This window comes from Vipera berus (genome assembly GCF_964194415.1).
Source record: "Vipera berus genome assembly, chromosome: 4".
Lineage (NCBI taxonomy): Eukaryota > Metazoa > Chordata > Lepidosauria > Squamata > Viperidae > Vipera > Vipera berus.
In genome coordinates, this window is record NC_138206.1 from 16,303,871 (window position 1) to 16,314,641 (window position 10,771).

Here is a 10,771-nt window from a genome sequence, read left to right on the forward strand (position 1 = left end):
CAGTGATTTTTACATGTTCTTATTACTGTCTTTTTCACAATGATTGATTTTCACAATTGCTTTATTATTGTTACCAGAGAAAAGACAGAAAAGTTTTTAAAAAAGGTTAATTTGACACAGCATATATGCTTTTGTTTGGACTTTGGGTTTATTATGTGTTTTTTTAATCCCATTTATATCCCGCCCTTCTCCGAAGACTCAGGGCGGCTTACAATTTAAGCACAGATTATGTATCAAACCATGTTTAGGTAACTTAGTATGATGCACTAAATACTAAGTAGCCAAAGTGCCTGCTATATAACTGTTATACAATCCTTTCATTAATTTTTCAATGCAAGTATATCCAATGAGCTTTTGAGGAAATATGAACAAGATCTGAAATGAAGTGTGGTAGAACTTTGCCACATGCAGGGAAGAGTTGGACCTGTTTATTTCTGGTATGAAGAATCCCAGGATTACAAATTATACTGGGAGATTGGGGGGGGGGCAGGGGGGGAACAGAGGAAGCCAATGGCAAACAATATCCATATTATTGCAAAACAAACAAATCTGTAAGACTCAATTAATAGCCTTTATTAAATTGTATCTGTCTGTCTATTCATCTATCATCTATTTATCCACACACAAACAAAATAAAATACAGACTAAATCCACAAAGAACCTTTTTGAAGATCACTTGAGATAAGAGATATAAACAGAATAAACACTTGCAAAAATAGAAAAGATTTCCTAGGATTTGCAAAGCTTTCCAATCACGAAGCAAGCTTTCTACATAGAATATTTCAAAAGCAGAGAACCATTTCAAAAAAGCCTTTTTTCCATTCCCTCTCCCAGTGTACTATGATGGTTCTTACAATTCTCATCACTTCCAGCTAACACCTGACGTGTTGTTGGGTTGCAATCCAATGCATCAAGAATAAGCCCAAACTGAGAAAGCTGATACTCAACCATAGTGACATTCATCCTGTCTCCTATCTGATTCCAACTTCTCTAATTTATTTCCATCTTTTGCAAGGTCCATCAAATAAACTTTCAAACGAACTGAACCAGTAAAATTATCATTTCTTCAATATTATTAAACCCACTGGTAATTATTCTTCAGATGGTCTCAAAGCGAGTGTCTTGCATGTAGTATTTGAACATTTGCATAATATTTAACAGAATTAAACAACTGTTCATTATTTCTTTGGAGGGTGAGAAGGGCTGTGTTATCCTGAGGATGTGTTCAGATGGAGGCCAGACATACATACCTATGTCTATGTGATGATTTGATCTGAAATCCTCTACTAAACAGGAGTTTGAATTTAGTGGCCTCTTCCAGTGCTGTTATTCTGAGTATCTATTCTTATAACCTTAAACTTCATTAACTTAATCTGCTGCCTCCTCATACCAGCACTCCAAAACTGTGCCAGGTTATATTAATATATTTTGGCAAGTTTAACTTGTATAAATCAGAGGTGGTGAATAACAAAATGACTCACATTAAGAAGTTAAAATACAAAGTTAGACTATTAGTGAGATAGAAAACATGTCTCCTACAGCCATCTCTGAATATTCTGGATTCTTGTCATGCTTTCTGATATAATTATTTCTTGTTCACTAGGGAAGATTATTGTATGCAAGACGATGTGATTAAATTAAGATAAACTGGAAGCCATGATGTTTATCTGGTTTTATTGAAAGTTCATAGATTTCAAAAGTGTGCACTATCAAATCTTAGAGCCACATGTGAACGTCCAAACTGCAACCAAATTTAGTTTTTTACATGATTGTAGGGAACAATTAATAACTACACGAGGGACTATTATATTAATTTATTTGACCAATTTATTACATTTAAATATTATTATTATTTGATGTCACCTTTTCTTGACTCTAGTTCAGGCATGTCAAACTCGTGATGTTACGTGACGTATCGTGACTTTTTCCCCATTGCCAGCAATGGGGAGGGCACGGTTTCGTCGTGATGCATCCGGCCTGCGGGCCGGCAGTTTGACAGTTCTGCTCTAGTTCTACCAACTTCTTAAGCACAACCAAAGGCACCTCTCAGCTTAAAAAAAAGTTGTATATCATTTCATGAAAGTTCTCTAAATCCTAAAATATTTTTGATTGATTTTTATTCCTAAAATTCATATTTTTAAAGAATTATTTTTCTGGGTTACCCAGTTTAAAAATTATTCAAGCTAGGAATTCCAATCAAGATAGTCCCAAAGAGAACCGGTAAAAGCTTAATTCTAAATGTACTGTTCCAGTAGAAGAGAATATATTTATTGAGATATACTTCAGAACCCATAAGAGATCTAGTTCAGCAGTGAAATAAAGAGGAAAGTGAGATATTGTGCCAAGATTTCTGCTTTTACATGAAAAGTACTGAGATGATGGTGACCTACATCCTAAACTGTCAATATTTTGCACCTTGTACTGCAGACAGTGGAAGCTAGACACAGAATCAAAGTTTATTACAGACAATTAAAACCATCTGCACTTCATTTTTGTTATATCTTTACACTTGAGTTGGAGATTGTGCTAAGAACAGCCAAGATGAAATCATTAAAATTTCATTACATACATTTACCCTTTACTCTTATAGATATCCGTACATTGCAGATTTAACTCTTTCAGAAATACGACTGTAATCTCAGTTTGGTTCAACATGGGATGTGGCTATAAAAAAAGACAAATGCACTTGGGGGCTGCACAGTTTGCAATTCCCAGGGAATAACTATTGCCCTGTATTCTATCTTGGTCAGACTCCTCTTAGAATTATATCCAATCTGGGGCACTACACTCTAAAAAGGAATCAGATAAACTGGATTTGGGGAAGGGCACTGAGGATAAATAGGGGACTAAAAGTATGAACAGATATTGATAAGAGTTGGATATACTTACCTTGAGAAAGAGACAGGGAATATGATAATATTCTTTAAATATACTATAATGTGTCACTCATAAGGTTCAGACCTGTTCTCTATGATTCTAATCTAGAGTATAGGACAAGAAGACAGATTTCAGCCCAAAACAAACTTAACAACAATAGTTGTCCCATAGTAAAACCAATGATCCTGGTAGTGATGGGTCATCAAGTAATGAATAAGGGGTCCTTGGTGCTCTTAGCTTGCTTGTTTTCTTGCAGACATTTCATTACCCAAACTACAGTAAGCAACATCATCAGTGATAATAAGGAGTGTGGTTTGCTGTCAGCTTTATATTGTAGTGGCTTGCCCTGTTAGTATAATATTCAATATAAAGGAGAATATTCTCCTTTGTAAGTAATAAATAACTAGACACCTGTCTCTCAGGAATGCTTTAATTTGTTTTTGATTAGGCCGGGGGGGGGGGGGGGTACCATTGATCCCTTTTAATCCTAAAATTCCCAGATTCAGGTTTTACAAACAATCTTTCCTTTACTTAATAGCAAACAGATCCTAACCTGTTTCTGAATGGATTTCTTCCTTTCCTACATTTCTGATTGAAGCATTGAAGAAAGCCGTGTTAATTCATTACAATTGGGCTTGATTAGATGTTTTTTTTTTAATTTCCAAATATGCACATAACTATTTTTTACACTGGATATATGAAGTAAGCCAGATATGTGATTAATATAACAAAATATGGATTCACTAATTCTACAAATGTCATCTTTCTCATCCCACAAACCATAATTAGGAGTCAAGCAACAAGGTGCTACCTCCCATGCATATTTTTTATCCCTTCCCAGAAATATATTCTCAAGATTTTCCTCCTACTTTCCCAGTCTACATTTTGGTTGAATGTTTACATTAACTTTTTTTTTCTTCTTTTGATTGGTTGTTCCTCATTGTGAACTATTATTATAAAGAGATTTATAAGTTATAACACTTCTGACCAAACCTGAGTTTTCAGCAATTTTAAAGATGCACTAGACAACCCGTGCCCCATTGGCTCATAGTTTCATATATGTTCCTTTACCTAAACAGAAAAACGGAATGACCAAGGGCAGGCAAAAAAAAGAATGGGAGCAAGAGCATTAAGTTTCTTTGTGGGAATCTGGCAGGGAGCATCAGAAATCTCCCTTCTCTTTCCTTTCCAGAGGGCAGGTAAAAGGCTGCTGCTGAGTGGGGGAGGGAGTGAGGGATTTTGAGACTGGCTGGGAAATTGTCACACAATATTGAAAATAAAGATCATGTAACCACAAGCGCAGCCCAGCAGTGCAGCAGTGGCCGGTAACACTGAAGCAGCCACAATTTCCCCAAATTTCAATCTGTCAGGAGTCATGTCCCAGATTTTAGATACATTCTGTAAGGAAGCCCATTTGAGGTACCTTGATTCAAAAAATTATTGCCCTGTGCTGCATCATTTCACCCAGTTTAGGGACATGACAACAAGAGGTTTAGTACAGGAGTACAGGGCTTTTCAACCAGTGGTTCGGGTACCACCTGTGGTACACTGGCACCTGGCAGGTGTTACGCGACCATCCTAGAAAAGTGGCAGCTGGGGAGGGGAATGAGCTGAACCCCTGGCAACCCTGCACAAGCCTGAGCGAGAGATGGCTGGAGCTGCAGGGCTGTCAGGGCTCAGCGGAAGCGCCAGGATCAGCGCCAAGCTCCAGCTGGAGCTCGGCACTGATCCCAGCATATCTGCTGAGCCCAGAAGAAGCGCCGATCAGCTGGAAAGTTGCAGCATCTCCAGGGTCTTGTGATTTACATTCAGATGCTTGGCAACTGATTCACATTTATGACAGTCACAGTGTCCCAGGGTCATGTGAAGTGACCAAAACCTACTGCAACCACCCAGCAGAGAGGGGGCGGAATAAAAACCAAACACCCCCCCACCCCACCCCTGCTGCCAATCCTCAACAGAAATGCTCACAACAATGAAAACCTCGGACAAGAGGAAGAGAGCCACCGGGCAGGCAGGCAGACAGGCAGGTATCTTGCTCGGCTGTGGTTTGGGGGGCACTTTTTTCAGTGCCATTGTAACTTCGAACAGTCACTAAGCAAACTGATGTAAGGCGAGGACTACCTGGACTTCATCACTTTTTTACTTTTTTACTTTTTTTTTTTGGTCATGAAGTTTTTGACACCTTGCTAGGCGACTGGTGGTACTCGGATGTTGCCATATCCTAAAAGTGGTACAATGGGTGAAAAGGTTGAAAAGCCCTGCAGTAGTATATATATTAAGGATGATCACTTTGTTATAACATCTGCCATTTTTATAATGGTACGCAAGATAGTTACTTCCACAAAAGAAAGGAATATGTCAAAGAGGTATCAAACTTGTCAAAACTTCTGAATTTCAATATCTCTACACAGAGAATCATTTTGATACAGAAATATGTTCACTTCCCATTCTGAAAAAGTAGTCCACTTCAAGTCAAACCAGACTTGTAGTGATTTCATAAATATGCCCTTACAATGTTCTTGGCAGTAATATAGAAGTAGTTTACCATTACTTTCTGAAGGTTTTTTTTGTAAAGTCCTCACTGTACCTTGCAGTCCTTATATTCTCTGCAGAAACAACCAGAACCAAACCTGTTTAGATTCTGAGCTTAGACAAGGTTGAGCAGATGCCGACACCTTAGAATTAAACACATTTTGCATCCAATTGTTCACTCAAGTTCATTTTGCCCCATTAGACTGTTTTTCCCCAGAACTGAGCTCAATGAGAATCCTTGTGTATCAAGAAGTATCCTCTCTTCCACTTCCACATGCCCATTTTCCTTTCCTTATCTTGGATAATTTGGGAAATAGTAATGTAACAAGAATGTGTAGTCCTTGTTGAGTGGCTGCCTTGTTTAGCCACAATTTGCAATTACAAAGGTGATGAAAAAAATAACTTTACAACCAATCCTTGTATTTACAATCTTTCAGCTCTGTAAAGGAAAGGAAAGCTGAAATAAGATCATAAGCAGAGTTGTGGTTTCACCTAGTGATTGCTTTGCTTAACAACAGAGGTCACTAAATGAGGACCTCTAAAAAGAGTAATGGAAGAGTAAGTGAATAGTGCCATTAGCATTGACCTAAAAAAAGGAATCTCTGTATCCTGATCAGCAAACGTTGTGATGATATATTGGATGAAACACAATTGTAAGATGGGGAAAGGACATTTGAATCAGTTTGAATCAGAACAGTGCTGATCCAAATTTTCTGTGACATGATGTCTTCAGTAAGAAAGTAGGCATGCTTCTAGCAGCATATCTACAATGTTTTTTCAGCATTAAGCTAGCAGAAAGAAACTCCTGTGCCATATCCTTCAGCACACCTCCAAGTCTTGCCTACTTGCAGTCTTGCCCCAAATCCCATATTGGACAGGGTGATGATGGGTGGTGTCTAAATTTGAGAGGGGGGAGACGGAGGGAGGGAGGGAGAGAGATACTTCCAAGCAATTTGTGATTATTAAGACACACTCTCTCTGTCTGTCTGTCTGTCTGTCTGTCTCTCTCTCTCTCTCTTTCTCTCTCTTCCCTGTCAAATACTATTTCTTGTTTTGTATTTGTCCCCTTCATTGTACTCATTCACTTTCAACAACCTGCTGCAGTTTTGTCAGCAAGGACGTAAACATTGGTTTTGTCTAACAGGTCATTTGCCTCTAATATGTCCCTGATCTACAGTTAAAGCATAGAAATTCTCTAGTTCTCTACTTCACATCTTGTTTTTCCACTAATACATAAACAAATACTGCTTTTCACAGATAAAGCATCTTACAACAAATTTACCCAAACCGCAGATAAAACATTAAATCCAGGCTCCAAAAGTACTGTAGACCAACTGGAGCAGAAATGGGTACATGAACCACTTCACCCTAACGTTAGTATAATAATGAAAAAAATCCCAGCATTGTGGGATGGCTTTACCATCCATATAGCAATAGAAGTGGGCAAATCAACGCCTTTATTTACTTTCAAAATCATTTGGTCCTTTATTGCATTACTTTTGGAGCCTGGATTTAATGTTCTTATTTGCAGTGGCATTTAGTTGATGATATGTCTTATCTGAGAATAAGCACAATGGGCCATAGGAAGAAAAATGTTATATCAGCAATTATAGCAATTAAATCAGCAATTAAAGCTGATCTTCTACTTGCCCCCCCCCAAGTCCAACTCTCATTTCATCTGTGCCATGGGGAGATAGACATTATGCGTTGTCAGTGCCATGAACGCAAAAGGTTGGCAATTTTTATTCTACAATGACCCCACTCTCTCCACATCCGGAGAGAGCTGTGCAGAGCACTGCCTCACAACCTAACGGAAGACCACCTTCACCACCCATTCTTATCACAAATAAGCACTTTTATGGAAAGAAGGACCTCTTCTCTGCCTCATTACATATGGCCTATTGCTGAGGGTTTATCACCGAAGGACCATCCATAATTTGCTTCAGCCTTTTACGCCTCGAGAAGCAGTAAAACTAATCAGTCCAAACTCTCAAGAGTTATTTCAGTATGTCTCAGGTTTTCCCATATGCTCCTATTTCCTGCACCATTGACTTTAAGGGACAAACAATAACAAGAGAGAAAAATGCAGAGCTGGAATGGAGGGAGAAGAAAAGGGGGGGGGTGTCCAGTGAGCATTCTGCTTCCCACCAGGCCCCCCCTCAAGTCTCTTTTTTAAAGGCTAGGACATTCACAAACACACACACACACACACACACAAAACTACTATCACCCACACATATATATTTTTTTTGCCATGCATTCAGTCAGCCACCATAAACGCATGCTTTCGCCTTCCCTATGTTTCTTTGCAGCAAACGGTCCTCGCCTCTTTTCAGTTTTCTGCAATTTCTCCCAACTGCTGCCAAAAGCCACTTTTTAAAGAGGTGGAAATGCAACAGGTGCCTTTCGGAAAAAAGAGCTTCACCGGCCACTTCTGCCCACTCGACAGCTGTCAGATGCCCAGACCCGCTTTGAGGAGCGAAGAAAGGCAAATCCTGTCCTATATTCATTGCATCCCACTCAGCGCTTACCCCACCCCACCTCACCCCCCCACCCACCCCCATCTCGATGAACCATCCTTTCCCCTTTCCAGAAAAGCGCGGCTCGCTTAAACTCTGGCACTTCCTTTCCCGCGACGCTCGACAGGTGTGGGATAGGGCTCGCCAACACGCCCCAGGAGGTCGGGACTGCGTTCCCACAGCCAGCTTGGCCTTCTAACCGCTGCGTTTGTGCAACAGGCTGGTTTAGTTCTTGGTTGGCAGTGTTGGTGGGGGGGGGTGGGCGGAAAGGGCTTTAGCGTGCTGTGTGAACGCAGGAAGGTTTCAGGAGTCGTGGGCAAAGTACGCAATTTTAGTAGACAGGGGTAATTTAGTAGCCAGGTTAAGCACGTGGCGCCAACACCCCCCCCCCTCAAGCTACCCAGCTCACCCCGACGCCCCCACCATCTGCCCCGCCAGCCTCTCTCTCTTTTTTTTTTTTAAGCGGGAAACCCACTCACATGGGGTAGTAAGCGTAAGGCGCCAGGCAGTTCTCTTCACACGCTTCGGAATCCATCAGCAAATAGTCCTGGCTGTCGTTCCTGGGGGCTCCGCCGACCGGCGAGCTGTTCCCCCGCGGCGCGTAGAGCTGCTGGTTGTGACTCATGGCGCTTCCTCTGAGGCGGGGGTGGGGGTGGGGAAACGGGGTGGGTGGGTGTCCCGAAAAAAAAAGCCCCTCTTCTTCAGGAGGCTCCCAGCCCCGCCGCCGTCCCCCCAAAAAGGGCACCCTCGGGGAACCCCTCTCTCTCTCCCGCAAAAAAAAAAAAAAACTGGCGCGCGCGCGCGCTCGGTCGGCGTTCTTCAAAAGCAATATTTAAAAAAAAAGGGGGGGGGGCTCTCGAAGCGCTCGCCTTGTTCTCTGGCTACCTGTGGCGCAGCGTCCCCATTTTAAAAGAGGTTCTGGAAGAAGGTGGCTTCTGCCTGGGGGGGGGGTAAAACCAAAAAAGGCGAGCCCTGGCGGGTCTCTCCCGCGCCGGGGAGGGTCGCTTCCTGCCCTCCCACCTCAGCCGCTAGCGCAGGCAGGCAGGCAGCTTCGCCGCCGTCGCCTCCGCGCCCGAGCCTCCGGATAGCCACCGAGGGAGGGAGGGAGGGAGGGAGGGGGGGAAAAGAGCGGAGTTACTATGTCAACCAGTCCTATCTCCCCCCCACCCCCTCTCTGAGAGCCATCCGTCCCCGGAGTGGCTCCAACCAGCCTTTGCAAAAGCCACCACGAAAAAAATAAACCAGGGAAAAGGCGGGGAAGAGAGAGCCTTCAAAAGTTTACGCGAGCGCCGCCGGCCAGAAGCGAAGCGTGGGGCGCTGGAGGGGGGGGGGTCCACAGGTCCAATGGCGAAACGTCGGAGAAAGCAGCCTCGACGTAATCGCCGCCGGGCCCCCTTCCCACGTTTTTCATCTGCCCCCTTCGGATCTTTCGCGTCATCTCGGGCGATCGTGGGAATAAAGGGATGGATTTCTCACTACTTGGTTCGACGAAAGAGTCTCTCGTGTGGGTCACTTCGTCTTGTCAAGTTTCCTGCTGCTTTTGCCTCGGTTTCTCATTGAATGAAAGATCTTGCCGCCGGCCTTCTCTAATTCAGGGTAATCCAGCGCTGCCCCGACCTCAGTTTTGAATTACGAAGGCTAGAGAAGTCAGATGAAGTACCTGTCTGCCTCTCTCAAGTTTATTTGCTTTTTAGGGGCGTATTCTCAGGGCTGGGTACCCAGTAGTTATGAAACACATTTGATAAATCTGCTTCGTTGATATTCAGTAGTTAAGAAAATCTTAATGTTCCACACCTGGAATACTGCATCCAGTTTTAGTCACCACGATGTAAAAAAGATGTCGAGACTCTAGAAAGGGTACAGAGAAGAGCAACCAAGATGATTAGAGGTCTGGAGGCTAAAACATATAAGGAAGGGTTGCTGGAATTGGGTATGTGTAGTTTAACGAAGAGAAGGGCTAGGGGTGACATGATAGCAGTGTTCCAATATCTTAGGGGCTGCCACAAAGAAGAGGGAGGCAAGCTATTCTTCAAAGCGCCTGAAGGCAGGACAAGAAGCAATGGATGGAAACCAACCAAAGAGAGAAGCAACCTAGAACTAAGGAGAAATTTCCTGACAGTTAGAACAATTAACCAGTGGAACAACCTGCCTCCAGAGGTGGTGAATGCTCCAACACTGGAGGTTTTTAAGAAGAGACTGGACAGCCATTTGCCTGAAATGGTATAGGGTTTCCTGCCTGAGCAGGGGGTTGGACTAGATGACCTCCAAGGTCCCTTCCAACTTTATTATTATTATTATTATTGTTGTTGTTATTATTATTATTATTATTATTATTATTATTATTATTATTATTATTATTATTTTAAAAGAAAAGGGAGAATCACTGCAACAGGGTTTGGTTAGTTGTGAACAGGTTGGACAACTAAAGTAATGAAAATTTATTGCGCTCTCCTGCGGATGGGTAAACTAGAAATGGTATTGGACGCTTTAGAATTGGAGTTGTTTGGGTTCTGCAATCAGCACCTAGTGAGTGTCTGTTCTAGCTATACTTCTCATCCACAGATTTATTTTTTTTAACCTGAAAAATGGCTCCAAAATTATTTTAAAGCCTTACAACAACTTGGCTGGTTTGTTTGCATGAAGGTTAGGACATTCTAAATGTCCATAAGATGGAAGAAAAATTATTATTGTAAGAGACCAGCTGTCAACAGTTTCAGGCTAAACTCAATGCCATAAGATGAAAAATAATAGAAAATAGAAAAAAAAGTGATTTCTGCTTCTTGTCCAGTAGAGCAGGGCTTTTCAATCTTTTCACCCAATGTACTACTTTTAGGATATGG

At 42.0% G+C, this 10,771-nt stretch overlaps 1 protein-coding gene across 1 annotated transcript in view; it reads right to left on the reverse strand.

Annotated features, from left to right (window-relative positions):
• Positions 1-8,764, reverse strand: part of TRPC6 (transient receptor potential cation channel subfamily C member 6) — a 70,253-nt gene extending 61,489 nt beyond the window's left edge. The window contains exon 1 of the mRNA XM_081326210.1: positions 8,411-8,764. Within this exon, the coding sequence (XP_081182336.1) occupies positions 8,411-8,556 (146 nt within the window). The 5' untranslated portion in view covers positions 8,557-8,764. The remainder of the gene's footprint in view (positions 1-8,410) is intronic.
• Between the last annotated feature and the right edge of the window lie 2,007 nt (positions 8,765-10,771).